Raw genomic sequence first — 15,287 nt, 5'->3', positions numbered from 1 at the left:
GGTAAGAGGTAGAAGAAGACAGGATGGTTATTAGAGAGACAGAATAGGTTGAGCACGTCCTTTTTAGGAACAGGCTTAAGAGGAAAAAGTTGCAGAAGCCAGTGAGGAACTGAAGATGTGACTAAAAGCTGGAGTAAGGTCAGCAGCACAGTGTTTGAGTAGAGAAGAAGACACAGTGATGTTGTAATGGCAGATTCTGTCAATGCCTTTAAGAGGGGCTGGATGAGTTCTTGCACAAGCAGAATACCCAAGGCTATTGTGATACTAATATCTACAGTTAGTATTAACGTTTGTATATATGGTTTATGCATGTGTTGGTATAGATTGGTAAGTATAGGTTGTGTGTGCTGGGTTTACTTGGAAGGGTTGAACTTGATGGACTCTGGTCTTTTTTAAACCCTATGTAACTATTTATAGGTTCAAGTGAACAAATTGTGAGTGGAGTTGACAAGAGAAGTCAAGATGCAGTTACAGTATGAAAAGAGCTGGAGAAGGCAGGAGAAGGGGGGCTTAAGAAGGAGAAAACAGTGTAGAGGTGGGGATCTAATTGTGAATGGCCTCTACTTTGTTTTTGAAGAAATCAAGTCCTGAGGAGAAAGAATGGGGTTAAAGGAGAAAGAAAGGTAAAAACTAAATAAGCTTAATCAGAAAGGTCTATGTAAATACTATGCTGGCAATCTATGCTACCAGCAGCACAGAAGTTACTAAGACAAGCTAAAATGACAGCTGCTATCTTAACCAAACAGAGGGAGCTTCTAGGACTCTTTACTCAGGTATGGTAAAGCTTTCTGTAAAATAAATATAGCATTCTAGCTTGCACTAATGTGGCTAAAATATTGGCAGTAAAATGCAAAAAATGTACAAGGATAATGAATATAGGAAACAGGCCTGTGGATTGTAGATTGGATTTGTTATTTGACTTATTAATATGGCAGTTAAAATCACCAAAGATGATTGCAAGATGGTTAGTACAAAGGAAAAAACAGAAAGCCAGATTCAAAGTCAGACAGGAAGGTAGCGATCAGGAAGTTGAAGGCACGTCAGAGACATCCGCACAGAGAGAGGATGGAATATCTGAAGGGCATGTATGTCAAATGAATTGAATCAGAAGACTGGAGAAAGAGAAATATGACTGAACAATTAAAAGTAATTACAATATCTTTGTTTCAAGAAAAATTTTAAATGTAAGAGTCCAGAGTCAAGGAATAGACGACTGTGTAGTAAGTAAGCGTTCCTTTTTCTTTAATACCTGTGATTGTTACTAGAGAATCCCCCCCATGATTCTAGCCCCTTTAGTATATGTTAAATATTTTCAGCTGAATGAAGGGGAACAGTTGATGTAATGTTTTACTTTGTAAAACAAGTTGAATAAAATCATGCCAGCCGGTGGAATAATAATAGCAATATTACAACTGCCATAAATATGTGAAATTCCAACAATATTAGTGAATATATTAGTACAGAACATAATTACAAACATTAGAAATGGAATAATTCAGCATTATATTATTACCTAAGGAAAAAAGTAACTCTCTACATTTTACTTCTATGACATATCAATTCCTTTCTATTCAGTAACTATGAAATAAAAAATGAACATTAAAGTCAGCTTGCCTTTGACACAGGCAATTCCTTAGTCAGACAAAATAGATGAAAAGTGCAGTGGGTGTATAAGCAATGACATTAGGTCACAGTGTTCTATATTTCACTAATATGTACAACTACTCAAACATCAAAGATAAGAGACAGCAAACCAGCTTGACTATTATAAGATATCTGGAAATCAATATAAAATATTAAAAGCATCACCAATGAAGAGGAAAATTTTATATAAAGTGGCAAAAAAATGACACTGTATTTCCTTTAATGCCCAATGTTTAAAGGGCTAGTACTCCTTTCAGTCATAAGTTAGTATGGCCCACTTTATAAAGTTTGAGCTGTTCTGCATTTCTAAAGCTTTTGAATCACGTGCCTTCCTTTTCTGCCATACAAACATACCTGTAATACTGTAATTGCAAAAACAAAATAAACAGCCAAAAACCTGTACAGCTTCAATCAGCTTCTGTACAACTTCAACCTTTAAGAGGTAGCATGGCTGATAACTAAGGGAGAAATATAGGTGCTGTGAAATTTATACTCACTGGAAGATCTGCGTAGAAGTAGTGCTTTCGATCAAACAAAGATTTTTTATTTATTGAACAGTTTAATGCCAAGCCGGTCATTACAGCAGCTTCAATACATCTTCTGTTAATTACCTAATAATAGAAAACAAAGACCAATCAAATGTATATTAACAACTAGCTATTAAAAAGAAAACAAAAACAATGAAGTCCTCTAGTTCACATTAGCTGTACACAAGAGTCAAAGAATTATATCTTTGTATAGGCTGTGAGCAGGTTTCTTCCTAGGGTAGACTGCTTGGGTTTTAACATAGGCTGATTTCCACTGCCTATGCACCCTAATTTATTAAGGGGATTGACAGAGTTAAGGACTGGGAGAACATAAGGAGGAAATAAAACGATGATTGAGACAAAGCAAGGCAGAATCTGCAGCAACTTTACAGAGGCCAGGAAAGTTTTCCAGTAGAAACCAAACACAAAATTGTTCCTTATAAAAGAACAGGTAAAAAATATGAAAAAATCAGTTTCAGATGAGCAAATTGAGAGGACCTTTTGAATGTGAACTGGTGAGATACATTATAAGGGCAAGGGCACATTGGGCAGATTGTCAGATGTGAAAAAAATCTTCGTCAGCCTAGAAAAATCTTATAGTTGTGCCTGTGCACAGAAGCATTGAATCCATCAGGCTCAGGGACATGCGTCAACAAATGCGAGACTTGGTGTGGATATCGGATACGTGTGCCTGCACCAGGGGGAATTCAATGCTTCTGGGCAAAGGCACAACTAGAAGATTTGTTAAGCGTAATGTAGGATTGCCAGTCTGTGCTTATCAGCAGGCTGACAACCTGCTCCATGTGCCCTTGCCTTAACATGGCAGCTGCATTGAACACACTGAACACTGTGGGCCAACAATGCATGGCACACACAGCACCATAGGGTATGCAGAATATGACACACACAGGCATGGTAGGGCAGGCAGAATATGACACACACAGGCATGGTAGGGCAGGCAGAGTATGGCACACACAGGCAGCATAGAGCAGGCAAAGTATGGCACAGATAGGCAGCATAGGGCAGGCAAAGTATGGCACACACATGCAGAATAGGGCAGGCAGAGTATGGCATGCAAATGCAGAATAGGGCAGGCAGAGTATGGCACACACAGGCAGCATAGGGCAGGCAGAGTATGGCACACACAGGCAGCATAGGGCAGGCAGAGTATGGCACGCAAATGCAGAATAGGGCAGGCAGAGTATGTCACACACATGCAGAATAGGGCAGGCAGAGTATGGCACACACAGGCAGCAAAGGGCAGGCAGAGTATGGCATAGATAGGCAGCATAGGGCAGGCAGAGGACTGCCTGTGTGTGCCATACTCTGCCTGCCCCATGCTGTCTGTGTGTGCCATACTCTGCCTGCCGTTTGCTGCCTGTGTGTGACATACTCTGCCTGCCCTATCCTGCCTATATGCCTTACTCTGTCTGCCCTATGCTGCCTGTGGGAGGTGAACCTGGCAGGGGTTTGTTCTAAGAGTTTGTTAGCAGTTGGAAATAGCCATTGCATGGTTCCTTTGGATTTTTGCTGTGCTACCACCATTAATGTGGGTATGGTATTAAAAGCTCTTGTGATAATGTGGGTGTGGTTTGAAGTGGGTGTTGTTTAAAAAGGGGAGGGGCCAAAACTGGCTTACATTAGCGGCCCTCCACCATATAGGCCAGAAACATTTCAGCCCTCAGTGCCGCAGAAGTTAGACAGCACTGTGCTAACATAAACACTACAAACGAAAAAATAAAAAACAAATTAAAAAAAGCATAAGATTTTGAATCTGCCTCTCACTAGGTTCTAACTCCACTTAGAAAAATTAATGTTAGAAAAAAAAAGGGTCTTTCAAATGTGTTAAAGTTAATGTGCTAAATAGAAATCACTTTTAAAACAGCACTTACTGGAAGTGTTCCAGGTAATGAAGCATCAAAAAATGAAACGGTAGAGTTAGGTGGAGCAGCAAACTGAACTCTTGAGCTTGAAAATAGTTTTGACTCCGAATTAATCTGTGCATGAATTTCCAGACCAACAACACCTACCCAACGGACCACTCTGTAAGAGATAGTATTCAAAACATTAAACCAGTGGAAAAAGGTCTATAGGCTAACAGTAAAGCATGCAGAGGTCCAAGTGACCTTCCAGCATAGGGAGTAGGTGTTCAACTGGGAGCAAAAAAAGCTTTTTGTAAATACATAATGATGTTACAGCTGGAAGGCAACAATAAATAAATAAATATAATTGTACTATCTTTTGATGAGATCTATGTTACGGAACATGATGTCTCTGGTAAGCTACTATGCCTGGAAGCTATTCTGGATGCAAAGATATAATAGCTACTTGAGGGATTAAAATGAAAACAGAATTGGTTTTGTGTAAATTCAGAAATAAATGCAGTGCAACTCCGCTAATCTCTAGTCCTTTCAAACATTAGTGAGACATAATCCATTGCATATTTTAACATGAACACCATGTACTGGACATTAGGATTACTCCGGGGGAGAGATTTAGCAGAAAAGTATCATAAGTAAATTTGGCAAAACTACATTTTCAAAGAAGGCTAAAGATAAGCAACCTGGGTAACTAATCAATAGCTTTATCTGTGTGGTCTCTAGTCTGAAAACATTGCTGTATTTGTGTTTCTTTTCAGTACTGCTCTCTTAGGAGCCCTTAAGATTCTGACAGTAATCCAGAACCACTATTGTTTATTGATCTTTTTGGTCATAAAAGGCACGGAAACTGACAGAAGATAAGAACCAAGGGAACATTTCAAGTACGCAATTCCCTGTTTACTCTAAATTCATATTTCTGCTCTGTATTCAATGTTAGGTTTTCATGTCATTTTGTTGTTGTAAACGTATTTTAAGGCATTGCCTGTAAGTTGAGCAGATATGGTCCTTTAGGCACAAAGGCTGTTTTGCTATATTTCTGCTCATCCTCTGTATCTAGTCTTTAGGCTAGATTTCTGCTAGCAGCAATGTGAAAAAACATTTCTTAAAGTGTCACTGGCTGAGTAGTAAAAATAATTCTATAGTCTACATGTGAACAGTAATATTTTAATACAGCTTTCCTTGATTTATAAAAACTGTTCTGAAGATCAATTTTTAATGTATTTTGTAAGGAACACCGTGGGTATTGTGCATAATGAATATATTGAACATGCACATAGCTTCTGTCTCGTTTACTGTGGACTGAAAATTGAGTATTTTTCATAAAAACAAAACACATTTCCTTTGTAAGACAGCACGACAAAGACTTTTCTCTTATTTGCCAAGGCATATTGCAAAATCTACATTGTCTAATAGTCCATGACTGAAAAGAATGAAGCCAGGAAGTCAGATACAATATGTTTATTTTTTTTAAAATAGAAACCAAAAGAGCACCCTCATCATGTTCTATTAATATAAGAAACATTTGCTAAAGCTTTTTTCAAAACTGTATGCAGTAGAGGAAATTAATATAGAATCACATAATGCTGAAGAACTAATGTGTATAACAATATGCTTCAAACATTTTAGTGGTCAAATGTTTTGACCTATGAAGGTTGTCACTATATAGAGCCTTCTAAAGTTCTCAAGGCAAAGGATAGTGGCACACACAGCAATTTCATTCTGCAGTCTGCACTGGCTTCTGTGCAATCTTGTGTGCAGACTATCTATTCAGCTAGCTTTTTGCTTCAAAGCTGAAGTGCTAGCCCTCCAGCATGGGGATGGGAAATGGTGAAAATGTTTCTTCTACTTTTTAGGCTGCATGCACCTAAACAGATATCTTTTACAGACATGCAACTGGCAGAGGGTGCTGATTTCAGTGCATGCTAACAGCACCTATTTTTGTGTATGTTTTTGTGTATGTGTATGTATCAACTTGGTGATCTGGTCAATGTACTTTTTTGTTTATCAAGGAATGATGCTGAAACTCTACATAACCTCGCAATCCTGGATGAAACCTTACAATAACATATCACAGAATACAAAGGGGTTTTGTTGGACACTAATTATAACCCAATGTTAATGAAGCTAATAAAAAAATATTACGTGCACTTTGGGTACCAATTAATGCCCCATAAATTCATTCCTTGTTCTATGATATATTGGTGTTCAAGTTGATGCACAGTTCCTCATATAGTGTTTTTATCACCTAGGGATGGTGCTAATCAATCCAGATACAATAAAAACTTACAATGCATGCCACTAGCATTGTCCCCTCACCAGAACGCTATAAATATCACATCCTCTATGGCCACTTAGCAATTTATTTAGATTTATGCAGCAAAAGACACTGGATTCATAGTAGCCTATAACAGTATGAATCTAAATTGACAGCAAATTTGCCAATAAGCTTTATAATTTTATGTATGTTCAGTTTAAAAAAGAGTAAGTTCACAGATAATTCCTTTAAAATCGAACACAAAGAAAGGCAGCTGATATCATCCCATTAAATGGTAATACTTAAAAAATGTTGCATGGGACATATTCATATTACTAGTGCCCTGCAGAATATATTCAAATAATGTCAGTTTCATGTCACTGTGGACTAATGGCAATTTAATTACCCTGAATCCCTAATGACATTTAGTTAATGAATATGTGTCTAATGTGTTATGACATGAACATAGATTATATGGTAATACTAACTGAACCTAACTCGCACATGGAGAACTTTGCATTTCTTTTACAAAATCAATAAGATGCAACATCCGCAATGATTTAGGTGCCATCTATAGCCTTCTTTAGTATAATCCCATATAAGGTGCATCCCTTCTCAATAGGTGTTATTATATAACATTATAAGACCAGAAAGGCTAAAATGACATAGCTGGTTACCAAAGAGATTCAATGCAATTCACAAGTCTGAGCCGGGTGCCAAATTCAAAATAAGTTCAATGCCCAATTATGTGTATTTCTTGGAAAATTCCTGGGTTCACTCTGAATTGTTTAATATTTCTAGATTTCATTAGTTCTTTAATTGCTGCTTGTTCCTAATTATTCTGATTGACAAGGCCAACCTCAAAGTCCCTATTATACCCAACCTTGGCTGTATCATTTAAAGAAGTACTGTCTAACTTCTGTGGTACCGAGGGCCGGAATTTTTCCGACCTACATGGTGGAGGGCCGATAATGGAAGCCAGTTTTGACCACTCCCCTTTTTGAAACTGGACCCACTTGAAACCACACCTGTGTTATCACATGACCATACCCATATTAATGGTTGTAGTACAGCAAAAACCTGCCTTCTCTACCCTGCCTCTGTGTGCCAAACTCTGCCTTCCCTACCCTGCCTGTGTGTACCATACTCTGCCTTCCCTACCCTGCCTGTGTGTGCCATACTCTGCCTTCCCTACCCTGCCTGTGTGTGCCATACTCTGCCTTCCCTACCCTGCCTGTGTGTACCATACTCTGCCTTCCCTACCCTGCCTGCGTGTGCCATACTTTGACTGTGTGTGCCATTCTTGGCTGGTTTGTGCCATACTTGGCCTGTGTGTGCCATACTCTGCCTGCCCTACCCTGCCTGTGTGTGCCATACTCTGCTTGCCCTATGCTGTATGGCACACACAGGCAGCATACAGTAACACAATGCTGGCACTGCTCCTACAGTCTGCAAAATAACTATATATTAAAAAACTTTTAATTGCAGTACCACCTCAGTATATGTTCTTTTTGTAGTGTGCAGGTATTATTTGTGGGTTTCTACTGCTCCTACAGTCTGTCTGAGGTCTGAACAGGGGAACAATGTGGGTGATTACAGCCTGAGCCTGAGGTGTGAACACTGCAGGGGGTGAACAATGCAGAGATTAAAAGGTGTGAACAACACAGGGGATTACATTTTTAAACAATACAGAGGGTTTACAGCCTGAATCTGAGGTGCGAACCATGCAGGGGGGGCATTTAATTACAGTACTGATACCATTTAAAGCTTACACAAGAGTAAGCCATCAAAGCAGCCAGACAGGTGGGGGGCCACACAGAGGGGGCCAACTGGACAGCACTGATTTAAAGGGATGGATTTGCTGAACTCTCTCATATGCATGACTTGCCTCTCCCTACCAGAACAATGGCTGTCCATAAATGTATTAGCCCATATCATGGGCTGAAAAGAGCTGCCGAAAAAGTGCTGCAGGAAACAAGGGTTATAAAAGTTATAATGGCAAGTAACTAGAGGCATAAATCAAGCAAGCAGCAGTTACTTTACTACTAAGTTTCTTGCATCTTTTTTGCATGAGCTTTTGCTCACAGTTACGCATCACAAAAATACATTATATAATTAGACTTCTTTTTACACAAAAATGTAACAGTTTAACTACAAAATATCTGCAAAATAAAAAATAAAGAAAAAACAAAACAAAGAAGCAACAAAAACTTCTTCCTTGGTAACCTGACACTGATATAAGCAGTTTATCAACACTAATGTAACAGTGTCTACTGTAAAGAACCAGCATTTCTAGTTAAACAGAGAAACTTGAAATGCAATTGTTCTTGACCTCCCATTTAAACCAAAATACAAGATTTGTCTAATGAAAAAAAATTCTAAGCAACTTTCTAATATACATTCACTAAAATTGTCCATTAGTTGTAAATCTGTTTGTAAGTGTAATAACTACTGAAGCCAGCGCCTGTTTTACTTGTGCTATTCTCTGACTTCTAATTTTTGAAATAATGAGGTATATTTACATTTCTCTGCTATCTATTCTCTATTCTAACAGGGCTAGTGTTAGACTACACATACAATTAAATATATTGATGTAGGCAATTAAAATGTTCGTCTGATATCAATTAAATTAGATAGTATGTTAACATGGACTGTCACTTAAATGAGCACAAAGACATATTTTATTATTTCTATTTAGCATATTTAAGAGGATTTGCCCTGTGTGATGGGTAATCTTTATTTTTCCATTACTAGTAACATATTTCCAGTACTGAAGCCATAATAAAATGTGTACACAGATATACGTTTGTGCAGAACTTTTCCTTATTGCGCCTACGGCCTGCTAGAACTGGAGCAAGGGTCACATGGGAGGCCTGAAAAAAATAGTGCCCTGGTGCCCAGCAAAACACTACCCTGAGCAGATAGGTATTTTCAAAGAAACCTCACATCCACATTACATTAAACATTGACACCTAGTAGTTGGTCAGACCAAGCTGTTTTTAATAAAAGAAATAAATTATGCACCTTTTACCTGCTCCCACTTTGCTCACCCTAATAGAATACTTTTTACAGAAGATAATAGGTCTGTTCACTAATAAATGTGCAAAGTAATCATGCAGCCCTTTACAGAGACTGTTCATCATTCACATCAGTTCCTCTCAGAGTGTAGCTTACAATCTATAGTCCATAACACATTTGTACAGACTAGGTCCAATTTCATTATGAGCCAATAATGCTGCCTGTTACAAAAGATGCAGAGCAATGTGCCCTGTTAGGCTCGGAAGAACAATACCCACTATATTTATGCAAGCTGAGAACTTTTCTAAAATGAAGGGCTTGCTACTTCAGTCATTTCCCTTCATCGATATCTTCAGGATACATGTGGCAAAAAAGAAAACAATGTGAAAAAAATCAAATATGCATCAGATTCACCTGGCACTTTGTACAGTGACAATATAAAAAATCGGGGTCCATCCCCATTCAAAAATGGGCATTAATCAAAATACTGGACTACTGGAAAAGTGGCAAATTACCCTAAAACATAAATTGTGCCACCCCTTCTAAATAGTATGCCAGACACATTAAATCTTTTTTTAAAATATGCGTATACAAAAACTCTAAACTAGCAAACAAAAGTCAGGACAGGTGTGAGTTGGGAGTGTTATAATTGAAAGTTTCCAAACACAGGAAACCCCTTACAAGAACCTACGTCTTAGAACTACTGGTAATTATCAGAAATCCTCATCCACCGATTCCCCCTCATAGCGGACAGTAATTGCGTATACTGCAAGCCGACTTATGCAGATGTATGGTGATTCTAATAACAGCAACAACCCCAGAGGGGATTCCCTCTCAGATGTCAACAATCGTTATTACAGCTAGTTCTCGATGCCTGCGGAACTGAAAGCTAAAACAGTGTGCTGAGTGGTTGGAAAGTTTCTTCTTTATCATAAGTTCAATTAAATGGGCTTTTAGTGAACATATATTTTGCTTTGTTAGGCACCACCCATTGATCATATTTCTAACCTTACACCAGACTAGAATACCATACTACTGAGCGTTAAGCCTCCATTTTGTCTTGTCCAGGTCAGCTCTATGGACAGTATAGGGCTTATTTATTATTTTTTCAAGTTTGTGAATTTGAGTTTGTTTTTCTAAATCGAATAAATAAGGAAATTTTTTATATTCAAGTTTTCAGGTTTTTTTGCACTTCATAAATTCCCCCCTATGAATGCACATTAGGGTAAATGTTCATATTTTATTTTCTAAGTTCTGATTTTACTCTACTGTTCATGTGACCCAGCCTATAAAGCTGCAAAGTATCCCTGGGACAAGGGCTAGCAGCACTTTGTAGAATAGTACCCTAGGCCAGTTCATTTTTCTGCAAAGGATTTGCAATCTGAAATTAGCAATTATAATCAAAAGAGGTATCCCCTAGTGATTAACTCTTTCTTTGTCTGTAAAAGGAAGAATTCGGAGTAAATATAAAACTGGGTAAAAGATAGTCTGAGAAAAATAAATGTTTTAATATAGTTAGCAAAAAAATGTATAAAAGCTGGAGTGAACGGATGTCTACTGTAATAGCCAGAACATAACATCCTCCTTTGCATCACTCTGACCTGTCAGCATCATGAAGGGGGGCCATATGGAACATAACTCTTCAGTTAGTTTGCTTTTGACCCCAACCTGCATAGTCACAAACTAAATGAAAAGTTATGTCCCATGTCGCCTTCTAGTTGCTGACTGACTAACAGGTACTTTCATTTCCCATCTTCCTGCTTTTATCAATTGTGGCAGAAGAAGTTAGTTAAATGGGTGGTTCACCTTCAGGTTAACTTTTAGTGTATTGTAGAATGGCCAATACCAGGCAACTTTTCGCTGTTTTTTATTTATAGCTTTTAATTATTTGCCTTCTTCTCATAACTCTATCCAGCTTTCAAATGGGGGTCCCTGGCACATTTGAAATTTTATTCTGATTGTTCCTTTTTATTACTAATCTTTCTATGTAGATCATCCTCTATTCATATTCACATCTTTCTTTCAAACCACTATCTGGTTGCTAGGTTAAATTGGTCCCTAGCAAACAGATAGCTGCTGAAAAAGATGCAATACTAAAAAATGAAGACCAATTGCAAACTGTCTCAGAACAGCACTCTCCACATTATACTAAAAGTTAATTTAAATGTGAACTACCCCTTTAATGAAACTACCAGTACAAGATAGAGCGTTCGCACACACACATACACAAAGTGGAAGGGGAGACTTGTTTATACAAGCTCTTTGTCTTTATATATACCAACTCAGTTGATCACAGGAAAATGGAGATGGTAATGAGGGTAAAAAAACTAGAATTCTTAGTTGCTTTATAAACAATAAAAAAAATAATTTGAGCACAAGAACTGCTAATTTCTCATGTTGAAAACATGGCAAATGCTGCCCCACTCATTTATGTATATATTGTTATATCTAATGAAAACTGATAAACAAGCCAGCTTTCCTTTATTTCTCACAGAGTAGTAGCCGTCTAGGGCTGGGATTATTTATTTATTTATAATAAAACATGTTTTCGTCTATATCAGCGCAAAGCAAGGGAAACAACTCTTTGCAGCTTTGAAATGTGTAATTTAGTAAAAACAAAAAAAGAGCACATTTAGCAAGATAAAACTGTCCAGTACTATTTAAGAAGAATACAAAACAACATTTTAATGGGCAATTAAGCGGACACTTATATTTGCAAAGCAAGTTGAGACTAATACATGCACGACTTAATAAGAAGCAGGTCACAATAAAAGCAGAAGAGTGTGTGTGTGTGTGTGTGGGGGGGGGGGGGGGGGGGGGGGGGGGGTGTGTGGGGGGGGGTGGGGGGGTGTGGGGGGGGGGTGGGGGGGTGTGGGGGGGGTGTGGGTGGGTGTGTGGGGGTGTGTGGGGGTGTGTGGGGGTGGGTGGGAGGAGGGTTTGGGGGGTATAGTGGTCCAGGAGTGACATGACAAATACGCTTCAGGAGGATTGCCTTATTCCCCAAATTTAGAGCCCACTAGAAGGCGTCTAAAGAAGCGAATACACACGTACCGCATAGCGCCCAACAGCCCCGCTTTCTGCGGGAGATTGCCGATTTTCATTACACAGCCCACAATCCCAACTCGCTGTTTAAAAGTCCCGCAATGTCATTTGTCCAGCTCCAGACTTTCAGGGCACCTCAGAGTCTCGTCACAGTCTCGCGAGACTGTCACAGTTACGCCACGACTAGCGAGCGTAGTGACGCTACACGCACTGTGGGAGGAGCCAAGATTGCGCTTGGTTTCAGTACAGTAGTATAGACTGGTAACAGCGTGTGGACGGGGTGGTTGCATTGGAACATGTATAATCGTAAATTAAAAAAAAGGTATAAATATTTTCGCCACGGCCTCTGATCCCATGATGTCTTAAAGAATACATTTGTTTTTTGGGATTATGGCTCCGAATTCTGCAAGGGAAAAGATAAACACATTTTTCCTTTATTTTTTTCTGCTCCAAGCTTCTACTTGTCTTATGATGGAGTGAAGAGAGGGTTTTATTTCCTGATGGTTGGCATTGAATACAATGAATTTGTTTTACTGCTCTCACTAGCGTTCTTACTAGTTACTCTCCTCTAGTGGAGCCTCTGTTCTCAATATTTAAAGGGGAAGGAAAGGTACAATCACAGGTGGTGCCAAAATCTTAGTACCAAGATGCTACCCATTAATGTCGCTTGCGTCTCATTTCTGCCTCCAGTGCCTCCTCGCCCTCCCACCAGCTCTGCTGTCATCAAAGGGTCCCATTTTTTTCACGAATTATCAAAACGAGCATTAATTTACAAAAGGCAGGAGTTGCGGTCCAGTGTATTATATATAATGTTAGGAACGCCCCAGTGAAGGTTATTGATTACCTGAAGCCCCCCATCGATGCTCCTGTTAGGAGAAAACTGCACCAGTCGGGGTGTATGTGAGCTAGCGATCCTTCTTCCTGCTTTTGTGTATGCCCTGGGATTCAGAAGAAAGAAGACAGGACAGAACGTTCACTCACATATACCCCAGGCTGATCCAGTTTTCTTCTAACAGGAGCACCGGCCAGGGGTATCAGAATTAGCCTTTGCTTCTCCTTTAATCAAAGACCCCAGTTTTTTCTAAACAAATTGATGTACTTCACTTGGTTCTTCCACAGTGCAGTTCTTAGTAATCTTAAAGTCTGGCTTTGGAGTCAATCTGGTCCATAATCCTAAAATAAAAGAGTGAAGCTGTAACCTGAAAATAAGAAAAAATATAATGGAAAGCCACTTAAGGTCAACAGGGTGTGGTACATTTGTGTAGGCTTCAATAAAACAAAAATAAATGTTATACGCAATGCTATAAACCAAAAGTATTAGACCGTATTCCATGTTCAACAATGCTCTTTTGGGGCCCCAGAACTTTCTTCAGCGTAGCAGATAGGAAACCTGCACACAAATGCGCTACAGACAAGGAGGAGGCTAAACTGTTATCTGGAACTGGCCGAGGTCAGGACATGCAGCAAGAATTGAAGTCAGAACCTGGCAGGAGTCAAAAAACGAATGACAACAACCACGGGCTTGAGCAGGATCTTAGAACCAGAAGGCAGCTTGTGCAAGGGGCAAAGGGTGAAAGTGAGATTTTAAAGGGCAGAGAACCAATCAGAAGGTCTACAATGTGTGTGACAGAACTGAAAACCAACAAAACCTTAGAAACAATGCGCACACACAAATGCTCATGGTGTAATCACATCCAGCATGATGTCATGATGCATGCTCTAGTGAACGTGGAAGTGTTCATGCGTACCAGAGGCAGATCTGCTGGTTTGCGCAACTTTGATGATGTGTCACTCAATGGTAGAGTCCTTGACTGGTCCGTATTCTGAAATCCGCACCCAGCCTGTACCCATGACCTAGACTCGCTACTCGCAATGTGACCAGGTTGGAGCTGCAGAGTGCCATTGAGCCCTATGGGAGGCTTTCCTTGGGCCAGGTTGGAGCTGCAGAGTGCCATTGAGCCCTATGGGAGGCTTTCCTTGGGCCGGGTTGGAGCTGCAGAGTGCCATTGAGCCCTATGGGAGACTTTCCTTGGGCCAGCTTGGAGCTGCAGAGTGCCATTGAGCCCTATGGGAGGCTTTCCTTGGGCCGGGTTGGAGCTGCAGAGTGCCATTGAGCCCTATGGGAGACTTTCCTTGGGCCAGGTTGGAGCTGCAGAGTGCCATTGAGTCCTATGGGAGGGTTCCAAAATCATGCATTGAAGGTTTAAAGTCAGAAAGTTTTTCACACTGTTTACAATCGTTCGGATACAAAAATTTTGTAACTATAGGATTGTACCACAATATTTTCTTACAACCACGATACGAATTTTCGCGCAATTAGCACACTTCAGAAATTACTGTTAGTAATACGAATTTTTGCTAATCGTACCTAAAAACATCCGGAATTCGGACTTTGATAAATGTGCCCCACAGTGTCTTTTATTATATAACCCAATTGTTCTATACTGTGGGTGCCCATTTCAATATCTGGTGGGTAAAATAAAGTTGGGTGACCAGATCACTTGAAAATGCAGAGTTACGTCTAATAAATACATGTTGCAGGCATTTTAAGTAAACTGTAATCAGTTTAGCCCTGCTAGCTGGATTTTTTTAGACGTATTCCTGAAATTTCAAGTTTTCTTACCACACTAAAATAGTTAAAGGATTGTCACTGTCCCCATCCAAACACACCTCCCTTTTACGTTGCTTTTACCTTCAGGTGCGCCTCTGCTTAGTAGGGTTTTGGCACCGTGGTGTGACATCAGTAGACACACTAATGTCACTTTGGCTTCAAATTTAAATATCGCTGAAATGTTCGTTTTGTTTCCCAAGCTGGCTCTTAGTATCCAGATCTTAGCTAAAGCCTTGTTTTTGATTGTCCTACAGGTTTTTGATGCTGAATCTTCGCTGCCTGCCCTTGATCTTTTGCTGACGTTGCCTCTA

At 39.5% G+C, this 15,287-nt stretch overlaps 1 protein-coding gene across 2 annotated transcripts in view; it reads right to left on the bottom strand.

The window, feature by feature from the left end:
- Positions 1–12,569, bottom strand: part of gatb (glutamyl-tRNA(Gln) amidotransferase, subunit B) — a 66,191-nt gene extending 53,622 nt beyond the window's left edge. Inside the window, exons 1-3 of one of the 2 annotated variants that reach the window (XM_002933496.5) lie at positions 12,375–12,569; positions 4,064–4,214; positions 2,142–2,255 (exon numbers count right to left, since the gene is read on the bottom strand). In XM_002933496.5, coding sequence (XP_002933542.2) covers positions 2,142–2,255; positions 4,064–4,214; positions 12,375–12,424 — 315 coding nt within the window. In that variant the 5' untranslated portion in view covers positions 12,425–12,569. The remainder of the gene's footprint in view (positions 1–2,141; positions 2,256–4,063; positions 4,215–12,374) is intronic. The other variant, XM_012955609.3, reaches the window with a different exon arrangement.
- Positions 12,570–15,287: the final 2,718 nt, after the last annotated feature.

The sequence above is a fragment of the Xenopus tropicalis genome, chromosome 1 (assembly GCF_000004195.4).
Source record: "Xenopus tropicalis strain Nigerian chromosome 1, UCB_Xtro_10.0, whole genome shotgun sequence".
NCBI lineage: Eukaryota > Metazoa > Chordata > Amphibia > Anura > Pipidae > Xenopus > Xenopus tropicalis.
Note: the sequence above shows the minus strand (reverse complement) of the source record. Positions and strands in the feature narration are given on the sequence as shown.